At 41.0% G+C, this 24,826-nt stretch overlaps 1 protein-coding gene across 2 annotated transcripts; it reads left to right on the top strand.

The window, feature by feature from the left end:
• The first annotated feature begins 80 nt into the window (after window positions 1-80).
• LOC141509752 (outer dense fiber protein 4-like) lies at window positions 81-7,281 on the top strand. 2 transcript variants are annotated; one of them, XM_074219521.1, is made up of 5 exons: window positions 81-216; window positions 828-1,096; window positions 1,414-1,560; window positions 6,235-6,366; window positions 6,736-7,281. In XM_074219521.1, the coding sequence occupies exons 1-5, from the start codon at window positions 146-148 to the stop codon at window positions 6,801-6,803; spliced, it is 687 nt and encodes a 228-aa protein (XP_074075622.1). In that variant the 5' UTR covers window positions 81-145; the 3' UTR covers window positions 6,804-7,281. The 2 variants fall into 2 exon arrangements, with proteins under 2 accessions (XP_074075622.1, XP_074075623.1); XM_074219522.1 differs by lacking the exons at window positions 6,235-6,366; window positions 6,736-7,281 and adding an exon at window positions 5,456-5,760.
• The last annotated feature ends 17,545 nt before the right edge of the window (window positions 7,282-24,826 follow it).

Below are 24,826 nucleotides of genomic sequence, written 5' to 3'. Positions count from 1 at the left end.
AGGTCCCAATTAGGTCTTTTGGTTTAGGGAGATGTATAGGGGTGGGGGGTGGGGTAGACAAAAGCTGGGAGGAAGGGAGTTCTGAAGCAGTTGGAGAATCCGTTTGGAGCAGCAGCAGGGGGCATCTGGCTTTTACTGCTCCTTCATGTCTCATCAGTTTGTCAGCAAGCATGGGTCTCTGGTTCACAGCAGTTCCATTGGGGGAGAGTTTGGAAGGTGAGAGATGTATATGGGGTCAGAGGACTCCCTGGAAAGTCCCTTCATGGACTACTTAGAAAGCAGGAACCTTCAGCTTGGTCTGAGGTCAGGCGGGGGATAATGTGGGTCATAGTTGATGAGATCCATCTGAGGTCTGCCCAAAATAAATAAGTAAGTAAATAGAAATTTAAAGATTTAAAATCACCTCAAACTGGGTGACCCTGGGCAAGTCATTTGATCCTGTTTGTCCTAGTTTCCTTATCTGTAAAATGAACTAGAAAAAGGAAATGCCAAGAAAACCCCAAAAGAAGCCACAAAGAGCTGGACATAACTAAAATAACTGAACAACCACAAAATAAGTACAGGAAGAACCTTGGAGAGGCAATCTGGGAAGGAAGCAAGTGGAGTTGGAAGTGGAGCCATAGAGCAAAAGGTCCACGATCTGGTTGGTCTTAGTACAAGGAAAGGGTTAGGGAATTGGAAGTTGTACTTCATGGTGACTAGAAATCAAGAATGAGTCTGATGACCAATTGTTGGGAGGTTACAGAGGCCACTTCTATTATGGCTTCAACTAGGTGATTGTTGAGATTTGCCATTTGGGGCTATCTCACTGATGGTCGTTTCTACAGGTGGAAGGGGATACAAAGGCGCAAGACCTCCGTATTACCACTCAGTCACCGGTTGTTTCACCGAGCACGCCATCTGAGCCGGGAGTTTTGTCTGCTGCTGAGCCTGGCTGGCCTAGCCATCCTTGGGCTGCTCTCTCTCAATAGGTCATGGATTCGCTTTCACGTGCCAGTGGGAAATCCTGGCAACTTCACCGTCATCGACATCTACACCTCTCTCTTTGTTCCCTGTCCAGAGGCTGAATGTATGCTAGAGACTGATGAGCCACCCTGTGAGTCTGCCAGTCCCCCTCACCCGAGACCTCACCCATCCTTGACCAGAAAGCACCCTGTCACTGGGAGCCCTCTTACAGAAAATAGCCCCAAACACCATAGATTCTCATTTCATCTCATTCTATCCCAAGCAAAGATCTCCCCTTTGCCTAGGATACCCAAAAAATTAGAGAGTCCCCCTTAACTGGAAATTTCCTCCTAACTCTGGGATGGTCTTCCCTCCCCTCTGGTTTCCCCGGGTCCCCAAATCCCTATTCCTTGAGATCCCTAGACCCTTTGACATTCTCTCCTCCACCTCTATTCCTTCTTTCCTCAGATTACCTGAATTATTCCGTCATCTTCATACTCATTGCTAGTTTCATCAGTTTCCTTCTCTGTCTGGCGTTGGGTTACTCCATTCTCTTCTTCACCAGCTCGGTACCCATCTTCGACCTCTCCACCTCCATTGCCAGCTTCTTTACAGGCATGGTCCCTAATTTATGGCCCTTTGGATATCCCAATTCCCAAACCAACCTTATTCCCAATTTACCCCAAACTCAACTTTATTCCCATCTTTGTTTCCCCAAAACCCTTATCCAAAGTCCAGCCTCATTCCCTCTATTACCAATCTCAATGCATGTTTATTCCCAGTATTATCTCCAGCCTCGTTATCTCTAGCCCTGAAACGTCTTGAACCTCAGATGATATTTTTTTATCTGTAAAGAGAAAAAATAGTCATTAGTAATATGCAGGGACCAGCCCCATTATTGTTGAAGGGCCGGAGGAACTGAATGTTGTTCTCATAAGATTTGGAGAAAACGAGTTCTACCCTTATCCTTACTGGGCAGGTGTAGACAATGGAGAATGCATGAAGAAGGTCAGTTGATCTACAAACATGTATTAAGACCTTACTTGTTCCAGTCCCTTATTAAGTCCTGGAAAGGAAGAAAGCAAGGAAGAAAGGAAACAACTATTTATAAAGGATCTACTGTTTCCCAGGCCCTTTTCTAAGGTCTTTATAAATATTATCATCATTTCTTCCTTACAGCAACCCTGGGAGGTAGGTGCTATTTTACAGTTGAATAAATTTAAACAAGATGGAGGTTCAGTGACTAGCCTAGGGGCACACAGAAAGGATTAAAATCCAGCTCATCCTAGCTCTAAGCTCAAAGCTTTCTCCTCTATACCACCTCTCTTGGGGTACAAAGAAAGATAGAAATTGTGGTCGCTCTTGAGCTCACTTTCTAAAGATGAGACAAAATTCGAATATCTAGATAAAAGAAGCTATATCCAGAGTCTATAGAGGGTGATCTGAGAAGAAAAGGTGTTAGCAGGTGAGGGAGTGGGATGGAAAAGCCATCCCAGATGGGGTCCCACTATAGAGCACCACGATTTCATTTCTTCACATTTGCCAGGCAAACACCTCAGAGGAAGCCCACATCATCACCATTACATCTTGTAAGACATTCCTGGGAGGTAACTAGTATAAAAGTATCATTGAAATGAGGAGGAAATTGAAAGTTGGAGAGGTAAAATAACTTACCCAAGGTCATACAGCTAGTAAATATCGGTTGATTCTTGTCCTTCGTTATCAAAGAAGACAAAATGAGATCACAATGTATGACTGTAACCGATCAGACCAAAATGAGCTTGGAATGCTCTACCACAGGTCAGGCACAAATAGTCCATGGCTATGGGACCCTGAGGCTGACTTGGTGCTCACCCGGAGAGGGTTCTCAAAATTTACATAGCTCATTTATACTTTGACAACTTCTGACCCCCTCGTGAGTGCTAACCTCATAAAATAGTCTTTTTTTGGTAAGCCTACATCTGGCATAGTTTCACTCTCTATAGCAATATTTAAAGTTTTGGCAGTTTAGTTCAAGAAAATGTTAAAAGTAAATGTTAAACTGAAGTCAAAAGAATCGGGCACTCTTTCTGTTTCCCAGACTGCCTCTGTACAATAGTTTCAAACTAGTCCTAAGTCCCATTAGAGAAGCCCAGGGTCCATGATATAGAGCAGGATGTAGACAGAGTACCTCATCTAGCCTACTCATTTTCAGATGGGGAAACTGAGCCTCAAAAAGGTGAAGTCACCCGACATTGCCCATACAGAGAATTGCAAAAGTGGCATTTAAACTGAGGCACAGAACTTCCAAGCCTAGGGAATATATATCTTGGGGGCCTCAGTCTAAGAGCCAGATAGACTAGAATAGTTGAAAATTTCAGTCTGGGATGAATTTAAATAATCAGGTGTATTTTTTCTCTGACTTTGCACATTTGCTCTTTTTTCTCAAATAGCTCAAAATTCTTATTTTGAAGATCTCTGACTTATTGTTATGAGAGCTGCTCCACAAATGGGGATCCTGGCCCCTCCACACCTCTGAGTTCAGTCCAAAATGCCATAGCAGAAGGTCTGACCCTAAGCTTTGACAAACATGGTTAGACTGTAACTCCCATGAGAAGTACCCATTCATATGGACTCCACCCACATTCAAATTCTGCCCTTTTGGCAGGATCTCAGAGTTCATCTGTTGGCATAGGTGCCATGAAGCCAAGCCCAGCTCCACACCAGCTTGGGGGGGGGGATGTTGGAGGAGACTTCTTGTCATTAAACCCAAGAGAACTCACATTTATCGCTTGACATCTATGGCTGAAAAAGAAACATGATGGAGTGGATAGAGGAATGACCCTGGAATCAGGAGGACTTGAGTTCAAACCCAGCCTTAGAGGATTAATAATTACCTGTGTGACCTTGGACAAGTCACTTAACCCATTGACTTGCAAAAACAACAAAACAAAAAAAAGAGAGAAATATTGGGGAACTCCCAAGGCAAGAAGGGACTTTAGGGGTCATTCAGTCCAGGAAAGAGCAGGTGGTAGACTGGGTGCGGTGGTCATGGTAGATGAAAGGGGTGGTGATAGGGACAGGGTGTGGTAGATTTGTGAGAAGTGAGCACCAAACCAGCCTCAGTTGAAGACCCTTGGCTCTGAGAACTCAGAGACAAGTCTTAGAGAATCTGGGAAATGGGAAAACCTGGAGACCAAAGGCAAAAGCAACCTGCTTGGTTCTAAGAGATCCCACTTCCTAAGCATAGTGGGGCCTTCCTGTGATCTCTGCTCCTTGGCAGGATCTCTGGAGATTGGGGGTTCTGAGCTGCAGTGGGCTAAACCTGGTGAATGTCTACAGTAAGAACCACATTGAGGCAGTGAACCCTAAGGTTGTTCAAAGAGAGCTGAAGTAGCCCAGGTTCAAAATGTCAGTATTATGTTCGGAGCTGGATCAGACCTGTGGGCTTTCCCTGCACACCCAACCTTGGCAAGATAAAGCAATTCAGTTTTAGGAAAAAAAATCCCAAATTTCTGGGAAATCCAAGAAAGGTAAGATCTAGCTCTTCCTTACTCTCAATATGACTTTAAGCAGACCACTTCGCCTGAGCCTCAGTTTCCCCCATAAGATGAGAGCATTGGACTTGATATCTTCTGAATAATAATACTAGCAACAATAATAATTAGTAGTTATATGACACTTTAAAGTTTGCAAAGTGTTTCATGTATGATCCCATTGGTCCTAAAGATGGCCCTGGGACGTAGGGGCTATTGTTGAGGGAACTGGGGCTAAGGATGTAAAATGATTAGCCCGGGTCACACGAGCAGGGTGTGAGGCAGTGTGGGAGACCAGACTGCAACACTGCCTACCAGGCCATCTCTGTCTGGTTGGGGAGAAGTCAACCTGGTCTCTTGCAGACTATGATTGCTCTCCAGATCTGGACATAAAATGTCCCAACTTGCTAGATAGCCCAGTCCAGGAACCACAAGCTTGGCCCCAAGGGGGTGATAGCCATGCTAAAAGAACCACAAAGCCCCTTTTTCTTCCTAGTTCAATACAAATACTTTCCCTTTACTCATCCTAACAAGACTTGCCAACACCAAGCACACCCGCCAGACTTCAGAGAAGTCTCAAGGATCATTGATTTTATAAGAACATGAACCTGGAGCTAAACCAGATTTAGGAGGCCATCTACTGTGAACTCTATTTTACAATTAGTGATATTTTACAATCAATATTTTGCGATCAGTGATACTGTTGAGTATCACTGAGGCCTGGAGAGGGTATGCGAATTAGGAAAAGTTACATAATTGAAAGCAGTCAAGGTGGGATTGAAAGCAAGAGACCCTAAGGGTCATTTAGACCATCCACCTCATTTTACACCAGGAAGAAACCAAGGCTCAAAGAGGTGAGGGACTTGCCCAGAGTCACAGAGCCATCTATTGAATATCTGAGGCAGGATTTGAATTGTGATCCTCCCAATCTCAAGTCTGACCTTATCCCCACTATAAGATATGTGTTTTTTTTTTTTTCCCAACTCCCCATCTAGGAATCTTCCATTGTGCCACATGTTTATTATGTGCGGAGAAGGCCTTGAAAGATCATCACCTCCACCCTTCTTATCTAATTCATAAGGACAGTTAATACGATGGGATGACCGCAATGTAATAAAAGTCATTCTGTTCTTGGGTGAGGAAACTGAGAACTGGAGAGGAGGGAGAACTTCTGGCAGGCCAGACAGGTAGCAAGCAGGAGTCACCATATCATCCTCATCAAGAGAGAGGACAGTCACATCTTCACCTTGACCTCTGTACCATGACATTGTCCCTGTAACACGGATATTCTAAGCCCTTTGGTTTGGATTTCTAGCAAAGTATATTGCAAAGTGATAGATGGGTAGGTGGGTGGATGAACAGCTAGATGGAGAGGTAGACTGATAGATGGTAGATAAATAGATGAATGGAAGAATGGTGGATGGATGACAATGAAATAAGATATAGAGATTTGTATATGAATGAAAAGGCATATGCACAGGAGTGTGCATATATTAATAGAAATATATATATATATATACATTTATATATAGTGCTTTGTGTATAAATATATATATATATATATATATAAAACCTATTCATATAATATACATGACCATGCCTATTTTACAGATGAGAAAAAAGGCTCAACAAGACTAAGTGATTGGCCATAGGTCACACAGGTTGTGTTTCAGGTGGGACTCGAACCCAGGACTTTGTGACTCCTGGGCCAGCACACTCTCTTCATTCCCCCACACCTGCCTCTTGTGACCTGTGTTTCCTGTCCTATGTCAAGGCCTGTTACTGTTCCTGTGCACCTTGTTCTACCTGCTCCAGGCCCAGAATTTCCTGCAGGAGGGAATGAGCTACACCCTGGAAATAAACTACTATCTGACCTGGGCAGGCATTTTCCTCTTCATGATGATAGGTGGGGATGGGAGTCAAGGCTTCCTCTGGGATGTGGGTAGATGTAGGGACAGCGCTGGTCTAGGGAATGGGGCTGGGGAGACGTTGGGACACTGAGTGGGGACAGACTTTGCTGACACATTAGGGAAGAGGGATGAGAGTCCAAAAGCGGTGGTGTGATTTGGGGCAAGTCACAATCTTTCTAGACCTCAGTTTCCCCAATAGAATGATGGTTAGAATCTTTGTGGTCTCGAGAAATAGTTTGGGATGGTAAAAGGTCTGGGATAAGGATGAGTACTTGTAAGGAGGAGGAGAAATATGGTAAGAATGGTCTTGGGGGGCAGAATGGAGAGGGGATATGTGTCTCATGCCCATTCTCCCCTTCTCATAGGCCTCCTTTGCTTCCTCAACTACATGAATTTCTGGTCTGTAATTTCATCTGGGGGATCATGGCTTTAGGAGTCTGAGATTGTCTTACCCAGACCATGCCCTCCTCGCTGTTTTTATACCTTCCCACCATCCCTAGCCCAGTGCCTTCCCCTCTTGAATCCTCAGCTTAATAAACTTAATCCCCCCAATCTGCTGTCCGTCCAGTCAATCAACTTGACTTTGCTGAGCCCCATCCCCCCATCCCCTTGTCCTGTGTGCACCATTTTTCTTCCCATTACGTGATCCAGAGGGTAAGAAGTCATGGTCTTTGTTCTCAGGACATCACAATCTGGTTAGGGAGATAAAGACCCCAGAAGATCCCATAACAACCTCTGAGGGAAACCCTGGAATTGCTGGCATTTATGGTGTTGTCTAGTATACACAGAGCTTTACATGCTCTCTCCTTGGACCCCCACAAAAAGTTCTGTGAAGGTAGTGCCATTGTGATCCACATTTTGTAGAGGAGGAAACCAAGACTGAGGGCAACTTTTTTTAGGGTTTTTTTTTTGCAAGGCAAATGGGGTTAAGTGACTTGCCCAAGGCCACACAGCTAGGTCATTATTAAGTGTCTGAGATCGGATTTGAACCCAAGTCCTCCTGACTCCAGGGCCGATGCTCTACCCACTGCACCACCTAGCCGGCCCGAGGGTAACTCTTAAGGCAAGATTTAAACTCAATTTTGAGCTGATTCTATGGCCAACACTGTCCATTACTAGCAGATCTCAAAAGTCCCTTTCTGTTCTGAATCTACCAGTCCTGAAGTTTAAGGGAATGACAGGTTGGGAGGTAGAGTGAGGGGTCACAGGCTCAAGGAAGATACAGGTCTACACCAAGGTCAAAATGGGGATGTGAGTCTCAGTGTAGACAGAAACCAGGCAAAAGGTGAGGACAATGACACCGAAGAGTGGAAGCTTTGACTGTCAGGGAATCTTCAGTGCTTTCACCTTTTTGGTCACATGCATTTGGGGAAGGGGAAAGGGGGCATAAGGATGGCCTTTTCCTCCTGCCAATGAATTCCTCAGGGTCTTTGCAGTACTTTTCCTCCAGAAAGTCAACCTCAAGGACTAGCTGGCCTCTTCATTATGCTTCCCATGACAAACTTTCCCATGGGTTTTTTCTCCTCCCAAGCCCGCTAGGAAATAGACCCCCATGTCCCAGATTTTCCTAAAACTAGTGAATCAAAATGTCAGCTCCTCCAAGGCTTTCTTGGGATCGACCAGAAGATAACACATCAGAGAGGTATCTTTAGGAGGTTACAAAAGCCTTAGTGGACTTTTAAACTATAACAGTTTGGGGGTATATATGTATATGCATTGCAAGCATGTTGCATGTCTGTAAACATATCCATGTAAGGGCATGTTGAGTGTGTGTATGTGAAAATGTATGTTCGTGTGTATTCTAAACTTAAGACACCCCCAAATCAACATTTCCATATTCACAACAGGACACAAGAAGACTGGATAAGAAAGTCTGAATATCCATTTCACACTGCTAGCATGCTTTTCAAAGCATATATAATAAATTTGTTTCTATCAAAACTGTTCTGTTTGCTTGATTCCATCTGTCATCCTGTCTGTTCTAGCATATGTATATATCCAGTCCTGGGTGATCATTGCCATCAAATTTGTTTTTCTTTATAATCTTGTTGCCCTGTATAAATTGTTCTTCTCGGGGCAGCTAGGTGGCATAGTGGATAAAGCACCAGTCTTGGAGTAAGGAGTACCTGGGTTCAAATCTGGTCTCAGACACTTAATAATTACCTAGCCGGGTGGCCTTGGGCAGTCCACTTAACCTCATTTGCCTTGCACAAAACCTAAAAATAAATAAATGTTCTTCTCATTTTGGTTACCTCATGGCTTCAGTTTTTATTACCAAGGAATCTCTGAGATGGTGTCTCATTATTTTTTATGGCATAATAATATTCCATTACCCTAATATAACCTCATTTTTTTCATTTCTTCCTCAAATGAATGGGTGTCCCATTAAATTCCTTTCCTCAATTCCCTTCTTTTTCACTCATTTTTCTATTTTTCTTCTTTTTTTCTCCCTTTCATGCATTCTAGATTACAAACAATAGGATTATTAGCTATTCCCATAATTTAGCCTTTTGTCTTATAACCCTGGGCCTCTGGAAGTTATCCCTTCCCTCCCACCCATTCCCTCTATTTCCTCTCTCTCTCTCTCTCTCTCTCTCTCTCTCTCTCTCTCTCTCTCTCTCTCTCACACACACACACACACACACACACACACACACACACACACACACACACACACACACAGTCTCTGGAAAGTCCTCCCATCTCAAACAACCCTATCTTTACTTATCCAGATACACTTATCAACCACTAAGATCTTAGCTCCATGAGGACAGGGACTGTCTTAGTGCTCAGTCTTAGTGGCCCATGGTAGGTAATTCATATTTAACAAATTGCAAGTCAGAAGGAATCCCAAAAGTCATCTTCATTTTACACAGAAAACTAAAACTTTGACACCTAATAAGTACCTGATACTAGCTCCTTCCTTGCCACCCACTGAAATCTTTCTCCCTAGTCAAAATCTAATTCAGATACCATTTTTTCCCTGAAACCTCTTCTAGACTCCCCAGGTGAAGAGCTCTCCTTTCTCAATGCCAAGAGCCATTGGACAGACTCTCTCCATCACCCTTATCACATTGTGTACTAGTTATAGTGGTAAACATCAAACCTCTCAATAGACTATAAACTTCTTGAGGATAGCAGCTGGTCTCAGTTTCAAATCTCTTCCCCATGAAGCCTATACTTCTCGAAGCTGCCACAGTGACTTTCCTTAAGGAAAATATATCATTTACTGCCCTATTCAATAAACTCCAATGACTCCCTATTATTTTAAGTATTAAAATACTACTTCTGTTCGGTAATTACATTTCTCATTTAAATTAAAATGCCATTTAAATTAAATTAAATTAAAATGTCAATTTTTTAGTTGAATATTGCCCTCTGCAAACTCAACAATCCAGTCATATTTTTCTGTTCACTGTTCCTCACACACAAAATTTCACCTCCTGTTTCCATGTCTTTGTGGTGTCTAGAATATTCTGTCTTCTTGTCTCTGCCCCTTGGAATGGGTAGTTTCCTTCAAATCTCTGTTCGAGGACCATCTTATTTGAAAGACCACTATTTCCTCCCCCATCAGCTACCATCTTTTCCTCTAAGGTTGTTTTCTTGTATGATCTCATTGGTCTGTGTCTTGCATATTCTTATATATTCCCATATTGTCTTCCCCATCAGAATATAATCTCCTAGAGAGTGATATATTTTCACAAGTCTTTGTTTCCTTGAGGGCTTATATGGGGTCTGACACAAGAAAACAAAATCAGCACAATAACATTTTTGTTTGCTTTATCTTTGTATTCTTATCATCGGGCAAAGTAGCAAGAATTTATATACTTGGCACTTCTGAATGTTAATAAAATTGAACTGAACTGGACCATTAGAGAATGAGGCACATATAGGGCATTATTTGGGAAGAAGAGTTTAGGGAGAGATAATAGGAGAAAAGAAACATCCCTTCTCTTTGGGGTCTTAAGTATGTGACTCACCAATACCGCGTTCTCCAAGGACCCAACCTCTTGACTAATACTATATACCATTTAGGTGATTCATACCATGCATCTGCTCCCATACATGTACCCTGTCTGTGATGCAATGGGCAGAGCATTGTATTTAAAGTCATAAGACCCAGGTTTGAAGTCTTATAATTACCACCTGTGTGGTCTTGGATGAGTCATTTCCCTTGCTACCTACTGCTTCAGTTTTCTCTTCTATAAAAATAAGTTTAGATTGGATTACCTCCATTACAATTCTACATTCTATTACTCTGAGCTATTAGACATTCACACACACGTGCGCGCACACACACACACACACACACACACACACACACAAACGATCTAACTCTTTGGGGTCATAAAATCGTTTGCCCTTCAACCCTAAATCTTATTTCCTTTGGACATTCATGTATCAAACTTCCCCTATCCCTAGAAATAAATGACAGGGTCATGGGGAAGGGGCGAATTTCATTCTTTTCTATTCATGACTATCAGGCTTTCAGGGAGCCAAATATCTCTTTCTGAGGACTGTCCTTCCCCATGCCCTGATTCCACACCAGGTGAAAGAGATTTTTCAACACCCTAGGATTCAAATAAGCAAAGCATTTCATAAAAACCTCTTCATATGCAGTAAAAAACAGTCTCCAAAGAGATTAAATGTAGCATAAAATACTAGACAGTTAAAATTAGCTAGCTAGACCATCTTGATAAAAGTAAACCATGATTAGATAAGAGTCATTTAAGAAAATAATTTTCCAGGAGCAGCTAGGTGGTGCAGTAGATAGAGCACCAACCCAAAAGTCGGGAGTACCTGAGTTCAAATCTGGCCTCAGACACTTGATACTTGCTAATTGCGGGAACTTGAGCAAGTCATTTAACTCCATTATCTTACCTAAAAAAAATGAAAGGCTAAAAAAGAGAGAAAAGGAAAGAATTGCTCTCCATTTAAAGTAAATCAGAAGAAAAGACAATGAAAGAGTATATATATAGTCTTCCAGTGCCTGGCCAGTCTAAACACTGAGATAGACTTGTCCATATCCTCACCCATCATCTTGCTTAGCAACAGGATGTAGCTCTCCAGCTTCCCTATGTTCAGAGAAGAGCGATTAAAAGGAAATAGGAACCTCATGGAAAGAAGTTAAAAGCAAGTGAGGTCTGGGAGCATCACAAGATTTCACCTCCAGAGCTCCAGACAAGATTTTACATGTTACTTGCTTCAAAGAATCCAGAGTTGGATCCCAGATCGATACATATTGGAGTAAAGCTAATTCAGATTTCTCTAAGCCTCCTCACTAGCTATTATGTTTTCTAACAACAGTCCCAGATAGTTTTGTAAATATATGGAGAGTTCATTTAAGCATCTCCAGTTTCACCATTATCTTAGCCCAACACAGGGTGTGTGTGGTCTCTGAAACCTAATTTCTTCTATTTCTACCCCATCCAAGGCTCTGACCCCACAGTTCTCATGTGCTCATCCATCTATTCTACCCCTTCAAACTTGTTTCCTCAAGGAACACAGATGCAGTCAAGATTTATTTGATATTTAATCTTAGGTTTTCCCTACCCTTCAACAAAATTATATACCACTCACTGCTTCCTAGGTTGAAAATTCCATTACTGTGAATCATCATCAGGCAGCTAGATACATTTTTGTTAAGAATTACTGTTAAGAAGGGGTGGCTAGGTGGAGCAGTGGATAGAGCACCTGCCTTGGAGTCAGGAGTACCTGAGTTCAAATCCGGCCTCAGACACTTAACAATTACCTAGCCGTGTGGCCTTGGGTAAGCCATTTAACCCCATTTACCTTGCAAAAACCTAAAAAAAAAAAAAAAAAAAAAGAATTACTGTTAAAAGAAAAAAAAGAATTAGTGGTTACTTCTAAAATCTATCATATCTTGAGAATTTTTGCCAATATGACGACAGGAAACCTACTTTCAAATTTGCATTTAGAAGTCTACATTATTGATTAGATAAATACTGTAACAAGGTGACCTCAGGTGAGAAAAATCAGTAACAAGGTGACCTCAGTTTAGAAATCTCTGTAAAAAAAGTACCTCAGGCTTCTCTTAAATGCCCAGATTTCGGCTAGTGGAGAAAAGGAGAGTCTAGCCTCTAATAGAGACTCCCTCTGTCTGGACATGGACTTTAAGTTGAAAGACCAATTCTGGACAACTGAGCCACATATTTAGCAGACTTATTGACACCCACATCTAGTTAAATATTACTCAGGAACCTTACTTGGGATAATGGATGGCATTCTTATTTCTCTGAATTTTATGACCTAATAATACTTGATGTTTGCATCATGCCTATACAACACTATGAAGCTAATTTCTACATCCTGATGTACAATAGTAATTAAAACATCATACAATATCCATCCCTCTGTTCAAAATGAAGAGAGCAAACAGTCCACCTGTGTTCTCTAGTATGCAGAACAATCACACATGCCAGATAGTAATATCATGATAGGTGAACATGGGGATAAATATGCCTGGAATGAAACTCTTGGCTAATCTAAGATTATTTAGCATGGAGAAGAGAAGACTTGGAGAATACATAAAATTTGTCTTCAAATACCTGATGGTTTTTCATTTGAAACTGAGAGGTAACGTGCTTGTTTGGGGTCCCAGGAAGGAAAATCTAACAACAATGGATGAGTTTCAAAGTGGCAAATTAGTTCTTGGTATAAAGATGAATTTTTTAAGAATTGAAATTGTCCAATAATGGGAGGGACTGCTTTGGAGTGCTATGCTTCATTGGTGGCTCCAAGCTAAAGCTGGATTTACCAGTGTTTTGGTGAAAATATCTTCTTTGGTATGGATTAGTCTACTCTAGATGGACACTATCTTGGTTGCCCCATGGGGAAATTCTCTGGTGTGTCAAAATCTTTCCCAAAAGCTATTGCCCAGAACTGGCACTTATATGACCTTTCTTTCTGCAACAGTTACTTCTGGTTGGGATCTCCAGAAATTATGCCTTCAGGTTCTAAGGTAATTAAACCACTCAGCTTTGGCACTGCCCTGCAGCTTATTAGATTGATGGTTGAGTCAAAATCACCTAGACTACCATATCTAGCCAACCCCATACCAGTCCATTTAACACCTTCTCATCTGTCCTACAAACTCCACCCTACCGCCACTCCACCACAATCCCCTATTATGAGCATAATACTATAAATGTTTCTCAGAAAAGCATATCAGATATCTATGTCATGGATCAACTTAGAAGAATCTCAACCAAAATTCCCATTCCTGGATTTGTATTGTGGCTTCTGTCAGATTGAAAACTCCTTGAGTCCAGAGATTCCCTTACTTTTCTATTTGCTTTCCCGGGCTTAGCACAATGCTTAACAATGAAATGTTTGAACATTTTCCCCATTCACTCAATTATTCACAATGCTCTCATCATAATCTACCTGACCTCTCTAGTTATGAATTCTATGTCTGCCTTAATGATTTACATCACATTACCTTTTTTGACTCCTATATTACACTTCTGATTTGTAGTCAACTTTCTTTTTTTCTTTTTTTGGTTTTCCAAGACAATGGAGTTAAGTGACTTGCCCAAGGTCATACAGCTAGGCAATGATCAGTATCTGAGGCCGGATTTGAACTCAAGTCCTCCTGACTCCAGGGCCATTTCTCTGTCCGCTGTACCACCTAGCTGCCCTCTGTAGTGAACTTTCAATTTACTAATACCCTCAGTTCTTTTTTTCAGATAAACCACCTGGCAATTTCTACCTCATCTTGTCCCTATATAACTATGTTTTTTTTAGGTTTTTGCAAAGGCAAAATGGGGTTAAGTGACTTGTCCGAGGCCACACAGCTAGGTAATTAAGTGTTTGAACTCAGGTTCTCCTGACTCCAGGGCCAGCTTTATCCACTGCGCCACCTAGCCACCCCCATTTAACTATTTATGAACCCCAAAGTAAGAGCATATTTTCTTCAGTGCTCTGATGATGCAATAATCTCATTGATGAATGACAAATCCTTCCAATGGTGCAGATAACAATCCATCTATGACTTCTCATCTTGAGATACTCTGTGTGTCATGCCATAAATCCTCAGTGGGAAGATAATAACTACAGTGGGGCCATTCCTCTGGATCTCTTGATTTTACATGGATGCCAGTGGAGCACAAAGATCATCAATGAGTCCTCCCTTTTACTGCAATACCAACTCATCTCTTTTTCTTGTCATATCTGTCTCCACTGATAGTCATTATGCAATCTTTCCGGGTTTAATTGGTAAAAATATTGCTCCCTGCTTGCCCTTATGTGTTTAAATATTACCCTATGAGGAACTAACAACTTTAATTCTTCAGACATTTTTTCTGGAATTCTAGGACTCAGTTTGAAGCAATTAAAGGGAAAGGAAAATCTCCCCATAAGTAAACTAACCTTCTCCCCATCTTCTGTTCAATTTTGGGTCTATATATCCCTATTAGAATTCATCGTACTAAATCTGGTCTAGTACAAGTTACGAAGGTTAGTTTCTGGATCCAAATTCGATACCCCAACTTGTTAGCTTTCCCTACTTACTTCAGTTTTCACCAGTTCAGTTAAGTCTCCCCAGACTTAAATTCAAAAACCATCCTGCTCATCGTTTTTAGAGCACAAAAGAATTCCATCACAATCATATACCTCAACTTGCTCATCAATTCTCCAAATGATAGGCAGTCCCTTGACTCCCAGTTTTTTGTTATCATAAAAAGAGTTGCTAAAATATTTTTGTACCTGTAGATCCTTTTCCTTTTTCTCTGACCTCGTTGAAATATAAACCTAGTAGTGATATTGCCGGCCCAAGTCATATGCTCAGCTTTACAGCCCTTTGGGCAGAGCTCCAAATTGTTCTCTAGAACAGTTGGATCACAACTATAATAACAGTGAATTAATGTTTCTATTGTTCCCTATACTCTCCAGCATCTTGCTTCTCTCTCTCTCTCTCTCTCTCTCTCTCTCTCTCTCTCTCTCTCTCTCTCTCTCTCTTTAGTTTTTTGCAAGGCAATGGGGTTAAGTGGCTTGCCCAAGGCCACACACAGCTAAGTAATTATTAAGTGTATGAGGCCGGATTTGAACTCAGGTCCTCCTGACTCCAAGGCCAGTGCTCTATCCACTGTGCCACCTAGCCACCCCACGTTGCTTTTCTCTTGCAATAGTTTGGACCTTTGGGTCTATCAAACACTAGATTATCTATTCTACTAACCCACCAGGGCTGCTAGGTGGTACAGGGAATAGAGCACCAGCCCTGGAGTCAGGAGGACCTGACTTTAAATCTGGCCTCAGATACTTGGTGCTAACTAGCTGTGTGACCTTGGGCAAGTCACATAACCCTGATTGCCTGGCATCCAGGTCATCCTGATTTATATCGGGCCAGATGGTTCTGGAGGAGAAAGTGAGGCTAGAAACATAGTACAGAACCCCTTCACTCAAATTCAGTTCATATGCTTATCATGACATCTCCCTGATGTCATGGTCTTCTTCAAGAATGAAGGGCAAGGGGCAACTAGGTGGTACATTGGATGGAGAACCAACCCTGAGTTCAAATCCAGCCTCAGACACTTAATAATTACCTAGCTGCGTGGCCTTGGGCAAGCCACTTAACCCCATTGCCTTGCCAAAAAAAAAAAAGACAAAATTGATCCACCACTCTATTTCTTAGCTACATTTGTCCTTGATAAAATCATGAATCTTTGGAATCACTGCCTCCCTTTATAGACCACTGACCTTTGTATTGGTAAGGGTATATCATTTTTTTTGCTGGGGTGGGGGCAATGGGTTAAATGATTTGCCCAAGGTCACACAGCTACTAAGAATCAAGAGTCTGAAACTGTATTTGAACTCAAGTTCTCCTGACTCTAAGGTTGTATTCTCTCTCCTGGAGACGGGAGGATGGAAGTTTGAATCCAGTCTGACATTTGACCCTTACTAACTGTGTGACCTTGACAAATCACTTAACCCTGATCACCTCATCCAGGGCCATCTCCAATTGTCCTGATTCATATCTGACCACTGGAGCCAGATGACTCTGGAGGAGAAAGTGAGGCTGGTGACTTAGCACATGTCCCCTCACTTAAATACAATTTGTGTACTTGTCATGGCATCTCCTCCCCTGATGTCATGGTCTTCTTTGAGAACAAGAGATAAACATCACACTTCACTATAAGAACCCTAATTGTGCAAGTCATGCCACCCCAATCACTTGGTTGGGAGGCATGGTCCTCTCCGATGCTGAAGGACAACCCCCACCAGACTAGAAGTTAGAAGACCTGGGTTTAAATCTCTGTATGACTTTGGACAAATCACTTAAACTCTTTGGGCCTCAGTTTCCCCAACTTTAAAGTGAGAAGGTTGATCTAGTTGGCCTCTAAGTTCCCTTCCAGTTCTAAATTCCGTTATCTTATTATCCTATAACCCCAAGGCTGTATCTTTTCCCACTATGCCTCTCAGACTCTCACTGAAAACTATCCCTTCTGCCTTTCAAGCATGTCCCAATCCTACATGGGCCATTTTTGACCAGGAACCTGGAATAGTAGCTAGGTCTATTTGACCTTGATATTAAAGACTAGTAAGAAAGAGTTATCATTTTCTCTTATCCCCAATATCACCACTCAGCTCTCCTTAACAAGTTAGAAGGGGAAGAAGATTCAGGAAAATGACAAAGCAAGGAGTTACCTGAAGGCAAAAAGGATGGGAGGGTTTAGGCAGGGGTTTAAAATACCCAATCCTTCACCTCATTTAATTTTGGGGGGGGGTGGATAGTATTCTTTATCATAAGTCCTTCAGAGTTCCTTTTTTTTCCTGGTGGTGGGGAGCTGGAGATTGAGGGGATGCCCATCCATGGGGTAATGGCTGAACAAACACCTTGTTTAATTTTCACTGCTAAAGTCTCATACCTACTTTGCTTTCGATAACTTCCCATCTTAATTCTTTAGAAAAACCATCTTCTTTAACTGAGTCAGTTGATGAAAAATGAGTCTTTTTTTCTGGTCCATATAAGCTAGGAATTTCTACACCTCCAAGGGACAATATGCTAGCAAATAACTAACTCTCCAGAGGGTATAACCAAAAAAAAAAAATTTATAGAGAAGTTTTTTGAAGGTCTCTTGCCCTTTAGAGGATGGATAGAGTTCTTCTCTGTCCTTGGAGGGTCTTCCCAGGAATAGAAATCCCAGCCTCCTCTAAGATGCTTTATGGGAACACTATTTGACAGTTACTATGAAGGAATTACTGGTGCAATCATACCCATCTGAAGTTATTATGGGACAGATGGAAAAATCTTAAAGACAGGTATTGCATTAGGGATTGGGGATAGGGTGCAATTTTGTGCAGAATTGGGAGTCTTAGGTGTGGCTTTTAGATATAGGTCCATGGGAATCAAGAGAAAGATTACATTTAAGATCGTAGTTGAAGGTAAGACTCCATTTAAGGTTAGAAGTTAGGAGTGGAGTTGAGGTTCTAATTATAATTAAAAGTTGTTTTGGTTTTTTTGCATGAATTTGGGGTTAAGGGTAGAGTTAGGGTTAGGATTAGAATTAGAATTAGAGTTAGAAGAGAAAATCGTGAAAGAAAATTAATCTATTACCAGCAGAACTATCAGCTGATCACTCCTCCAATGGCTGTTTCATCAGCTATTCAGTACTATCTCAAACAGTATGATGGAAAATATATGAAAATTATAAAAAGTTAAGACCTTTTTGGAAATCAAGAGGTCTTTCAATTCCAATTTACATTCTCCGCAGAACAAAGGAGGACATTGTATATTGACTTGCAAAAAAACAAATCACTTGTCTTTTTTTCAACTGATATTAAAACTCAGTATCAATTCTCCATCCGTATCAGTTTTGGTCATGAGGTTTATTATCACATCTCATCCCTTTAATAGTGGCATCCTTAAATAAGACAGCTACTCTTTGCTAGAGATATCTATCTCCCTGCCTCTCGGATTATTTTCTTTACCATATAATTAGGGAACCATGTTTTTTATCTCATAACCAAGTTCAAGTTAAGACATTAATTATATATTAATAGAATTATTATTGTCTTGGGGGGAGGGATGGATAGTATTATTTATCATAAGTCCTTCAGAGTTCCCTTTTTTTCTGGTGGTGGTGAGCTAGAGATTGAGGGGATGCCTATCGGTTGGGGGATGGCTGAACAAGCACCTTATTTAATTTTCATTGCTAAAATAGAGCATGTTCTCTTTTAAAAATTTATTCTATTTTTAATTTATGGAATAAAACAAGATCTACTTTTGAAAAATTCTACATCCTGAGCGTTCAATCTCTTAACTACCACAGATTCTTTTCTTTTCTTTTCTTTTTAGCTTTTTCGAGGCAATGGGGTTAAGTGGCTTGCCCAAGGCCACACAGCTAGGTAATTATTAAGTGTCTGAGGTTGAATTTGAACACAGGTACTCCTGACTCCAGGTCCGGTGCTCTATCCACTGTACCACCTAGCCACTCCTCACAGTTTCTTCCTTTTTTTTTTTTAGGTTTTTTCCCAAGGCAAATGGAGTTAAGTGGCTTGCCCAAGGCCACACAGCTAGGTAATTATTAACTGTCTGAGACTGGATTTGAACCCAGGTACTCCTGACTCCAAGGCCGGTGCTTTATCCACTACACCACCTAGCCCCCCCTCACAGTTTCTTAAGATAATGATTTTCCAAATCTGAAAAATCTTAAGTTTTATCATTTAAGCATGTGTGTAAATAGAAAAAAAATCAGTTTTTAAAAATGAATCCAATAGGGGAGCAACTGGATGACATTTTTCAAAAGAATAATCATTTAAATTTTATTCCAGTAATAATGCAGGTTATTCTGACTATTCTGACTATTCTTTGCAATTCATTATCAAGAGTTCATGTTGGGGCAGCTAGGTGGCGCAGTGGATAGAGCACGGGCCTTAGAGTCAGGAGTACCTGGGTTCAAATCCAAACTCAGACCCTTAATAATTACCTAGCTGTGTGGCCTTGGGCAAGCCACTTAACCCCATTTGCCTTGCAAAATCCTTAAAAAAGAAAAAAAAGGAAAAAAAAGTTCATGTTGTACTTGTCTCTGTCTTGTAGATCTCTGGAATCTCTAGAACTAAGGGATCATGTGGCTGGAAGTCAGAAAGCGGTAAACAAATGGATAAAAAAGAATCTTGGAAATCTGGAGGCCCCTGTGATACTAGAATATTGAGACAAATGCTCCCATCATTGTTGAACTGTCAAATAGTGTTCCCATAAAGCCTGTAGACATACCACAGGGCAAGAGACAAAAGCTCTAATAGTCGTACCTTCAAAAACTTCTCTATAATTTTTTTATACCCTCTGGAGAATTAGTTATTTACTAGCATCTTGTTCCTTGGAGGTGCAGAAATTCCCAACTTATATGGACTAGAAAATATTCCCTGGTATATGCTTCTTTCCATCTGATCCTTCATTCTGCATTCTCTATGGGCTTAAGGAACCAACCAAAAATTCAGATTATCCCAAGGAGGTGGTGAAAAGGTGGTTGGATGGAATGTCTCTTTTCACATCCCCTCCTCCACATGTGAGTACAGAGGGACCAAAGTCACCCACAAGTTGTGAAACAGATACTTCCTTTCACCTTAAAGAGTTCACCCCATGACATCAGTCAGGTTGACTTATGAGGTTAGGGTTAGAAGCAGAATTGGGTCAACAAGATTGGTGAAATTGAGGCTGACATTGCTGACAAGGTTAGGGCTAGATCTGGGTGTAAGATTTGGCATTGTAGTTAGTTTTAAAATCATAAGCATTAAAGCAAATGGGGGATTATCTAATTCAATTCCTTCATTTTTAAAATGAGGAAACTGAGAAATTTCACTAACTTAACCAAAGTCACATAATTGATAAAAAAAAAAAAGATTGATAATAAATTCAGCCTCTACTACCAAAATTTAATGATGCCACTATCATGGGGATTGAGATAAGAGTATGAGGGCAGCTTGCTGGTACAGTAGATAGAGCACTGGCCCTAGAGTCAGGAGTACTGGAGTTTAAATCCGGCCTCAGACACTTAATAATTACCTAGCTGTGTGGCCTTGGGCAAGTCACTTAACCCCATTGCCTGGCAAAAATATCCTAAAAAAAAAGTGATAGGAGTATGGATTGATAGGGAGTCAAGCTAATTCTGCAATCAGGATCAGCACTGAAGGACAAGATTGGCTTCCCAACTGGGGATAGTGTTGCTACTTAGGCTTGCACTTTATGGTCGCGGCAAGGGTCTAAGATAAAAGTGATTGTTGTCACCTCTTCTTTCCAGATAGTAATTTAAGAGAGATGGTTTGCGAATATCATTGATAGTTTAACAGATTGGGTGAAATTCGGAAAGATCTGCCCACTGTGAAAATAATGAAGTGAGTGTCTCTTTGTAACCCAAGCTTTGAGTCCTCCAGTCACCAATCACCTAGTTGAAATCCCAGGTAATCCTTGGGCCTCAACGTCTCCTCACGATGAGGTATGGCTTCCTCTTATCTCTTTCTGGGGCAGACATCCACCTACTTTCACACCTGGAGACAAGACAAGGCTAAATAAAGTTTTAAACCCTTGTATCCTTTTGAAAATGTTCGTCCTTCTTTATCTCTCTTCTGTCTTTGACAATGTCAGTCACCTTCTTCTCCGTGAGGCTCTCTTCTCTCTAGCTTTCCATGACACTATTTTCTCCTGGCTCTCTTCCTAACGTGTTTTACTCCTCTTTTAGAGACTCCACTACAAGATTATCATCCAGGTCCCATGTATTGACTGAGTGTCCCCCAAGGCTCTGACCTGAGTCCTCTTTTCTTCTCTTTCTATATTAGTACGTCTGTTCTCATCAGCTTGAATGTTTTCAATGATCATTCCTATGTCAATGATTCTCAGATTTATTTGTCCAGTTCTAACTGCTAGTCTCACAGTTCCAGCCGCCTACTGGACACCATGACCTAGATATTCTGTAGACATCTTCAACTCAACATGTCCAGAACTCTTCACCAAAAATCCTCTCACATCTTCCTAATTTCCCTCTTACTGTAGAGAACTTCATTATCCTCCCAGATACCTGGGCTAGCAATCTTGATGCCAATCTCAACTTATCTCTCTCATCCTCCCCCAGAAACATTCAGTATCTTAGTCCTGTCTTTTCTACTTTTACAAAACCTCATGTATACACCCACCTTCTTTTCTTTCACACAGTCACCACCCTTATTATCTCAGTCTTGGACTATTACAATTTCTTGCTCTTTGGTCTGCTTGCCTCAAAGTCTCTCCCTATCCTAATCCATTCTCTAGTCAGTTGTCAAACTGGCCTTCCAAAAGCATGTGTTTCCATGTCACATATCTATCCTTTACCTCCAGAATAAGATATTAGTTCTTTTATTTGACTTCTCAATCTCTCCATAAATTCATATACACACACACATGCATGCATGCATGCACACACATATGCATCTTCCCAATCTTCACACATTTTATACTCCCCCCACCTTCATATATTCTGGCTTTCTTGTTGCTCCTCAGTATTCCTGACTCTTACTCCAGTAACATTGTCTTCTCTGCATTTTCTCTAATGATACATTCCATTTCTCAACCCTGACAATTTTCAATGCCTGGCCCTCCTACTTGTAACTCCTTCCTCATCTCTGTCTCATGCGTTTCCCTGATTTTCTTCAAGCCTCGGATAAGTTTTCAAATTCTTCAGGAAGCTTTTGTATTCCCTCCTTGTTATTAGCTCTTTCCCTCTCTGAATAACGCTGATTTAAGTTGTGTGAATCTTGTTCATGCATAATTATCTGTATTTTTGCCTTCCCCATTAGGAAAGTTCGGTCCTTTCTTTGAATCCCCAGTGAATAGCACAGTACCCAACACAGAGGAGTTGCTAAATGCATACTAGTGAAGTGACTCAGGTCATTCCCTTTGCCAGGATTCCCTCCCTTCCCCATCTTCGCCTGTTCAGCACCTACACATCTTTGAAAGCCCAAGTTGTCTGTTGTAAGAAGGTTTCCCTGATACTCTTGCTTGGTGACAACATAACCCCTCTTCAATTTATACAAATAGATAAGAGCGAGAGCTAACCCTAAGAGAAAAAAATGGACCCCCCCCCAAAATTAGGAACTAACAGTTTTGAAAAGACAAACTGCAAATTACTAATATCCAAGTGAAGGGTTGTTCTGAGAAGTTATTACAAAGAGAATTGCAGCTCAGGTCAACTCCATGACTTTATATCACACCCAGAAAAACTGGCAATGATAATCCCAGATAGAACTAATCAATGGGAGAATGTCTCCAATGCAATATCCAGACTTTGATAGAATGTTGATTCGTTTCACTGGACATTTTTTCTCTTTTTTAAAATTTGTTGCTTCAATGATTAATTTACCTCAAAGGAAAAAAAGGGACTAATATACAAGAAAAAGAGCAACATTTCATTAGACCAAAGAACTGGGGGTGCTTAAGAGGGTGCCTATTGACTGGGGAATGATTGCATAAGTTGTGATGCATACATTGTGATAAATGATTGCAAAGAAACCCAGCAAGATTTACATCAGTTGATACAGAGTGAAGGGAGCTGAACCAAAAGAAACATTAGATATAGTAATGTTAATATAGAAATGTTAACATTACAAAGAAAAAGAAAATCTTAAGAATTTTGATGAATGAAATTACCAACTCTGACTTCCACTGATGTTGAGGTGTATGTGTGTGTGTGTGTGTGTGTGTGTGTGTGTGTGTGTGTTACCTACCTCATGAAAGAGAAGAGATGGACCCAGGGTGAAGATTAAGACACATTTTGGGAAATGGCCTTTGTTAGTAATTTCTTTTCTTTTCTTTTCTTTTTTCATGACTGTGTGCATGGAATTTATTTTGTCCTATTTTATTTTTTTAATTAGTTGTAAAGGTGTTGAGAAGGAAATTATCATTAGAAGGAAAAGGGAAAAAGAAGAAGGGAAGGAAAGAAAGAAGGAAAAGAAAGACATAAAGTCATTGGAAGATTTTTGAAAATGCCCAGAATAGGAAAGAAAGGAGGCCAGGAAGAAATATTGACAAGGACAACCCTGAATAATTTCAAAGAAGCTTCATCATTTCACGTATAATTTTTATTTGGTGTTTAAGTTCAGAATAAAGAAATATGTAGACATAGCTCTCTGGATAGAAGAGGGGGAAGTATGAGTTTAAAGAAGAAGACAATGTAAAGATAAAATCTGTGAGAATCAGAAAAAGGATTCTGGCTCATCTTGGTGGACTTGCCCCCAACAGGCTTAAGCATGCAGACCCTTCCTGAAGATTTCTGTACCAGATGTTCTGGGTCAGAGTAAGCCAGCTTTAAGCTCAACAAATGTACAACCCTCCAGTCACACAACTCCCACATTCTGGAATCTCAGGGAGTAAAACTTACAAATCAACTTGTCATGGAATCATCGATTTCAAGCTCATTTTGCATATGAGAAAGCAAATGCTCATTCATTCTGGATTTAGCCATGTGCACTGTCTTAAGAACATTATAAATAATATGTTCTGATCCTGGTGGGAAGGTACTCTTATTATCCTAATTTTACAGTTTAATAAACTGATACAGATAGAGCTTAAATGCCTTTGCTCAAAGTCGCACATACAGTGAGTGTATGAGCTAGATTTGAATGCAGGTCGTCCTCCCTCCAAAACCCAGTGCTGAGTCACAAAACTGCCCACTGGGAAATGACTCACTCAAAGATAAATTGACAGTGAATTGCTACATGTGATTTAGAACTTAGATCCTCTGATTACAAATCTATTATTCTTTCCAGCTCACAAAATAACAACCTCTTGGTCTCATACTACACAATGATGTCTAATAACAAAAGCAGCCAACCCCTGTCCCCATGGGGGATTTCCTCAATCCTAATTGCCCTGCAGACATCCAGGTGTCCAGTCTCTGGTCCAGCCTTCTGTCTGAGCTGCACCTCGCTTCCTACACAGAGATGGAAGTAGACAAATTGCAGTTCAAAGAACAGAGAAACTACAGATTAGTAGTGATGGTGATGACAGTCATACTTACACCTCAGTTATTCAGTAGACCTATGATCTCATTCCTCTAATGGTGAACATCCCAACCCTCCCTTGCCTTCTCATCCCACATAACCCTTTACATCATCCTGCATTAAATCTTCCTTTAGGTGCCCACCCAACAGGTTGGTGGGAGTCTCCTCTAGTCCTCTTGACACTGCATAGCTCCCAATGTTGCATCCAGACTGTCCTTCCATAGTCCATCAACCTCACCACCTTTTTTTCCTTCCTCATGACATTTGTATTATGATTCAGTATGAATGGTTATTGCTTAGCAAATGACAGCCTACTCCCACCCACAAAACACCTCTGCATTGTCCTTTCAGTGACCCTCAATTTAAATCCATTAAGGAGGAAGGTGTTACATGAACTATACACACAACCATCTCCATAGAGCTATCTGTCCATATATGTATCTATACATATATATATGTGCATACACA

The sequence above is a fragment of the Macrotis lagotis genome, chromosome 1 (assembly GCF_037893015.1).
Source record: "Macrotis lagotis isolate mMagLag1 chromosome 1, bilby.v1.9.chrom.fasta, whole genome shotgun sequence".
In the NCBI taxonomy this organism is placed as follows: Eukaryota; Metazoa; Chordata; class Mammalia; order Peramelemorphia; family Peramelidae; genus Macrotis; species Macrotis lagotis.
Note: the sequence above shows the minus strand (reverse complement) of the source record. Positions and strands in the feature narration are given on the sequence as shown.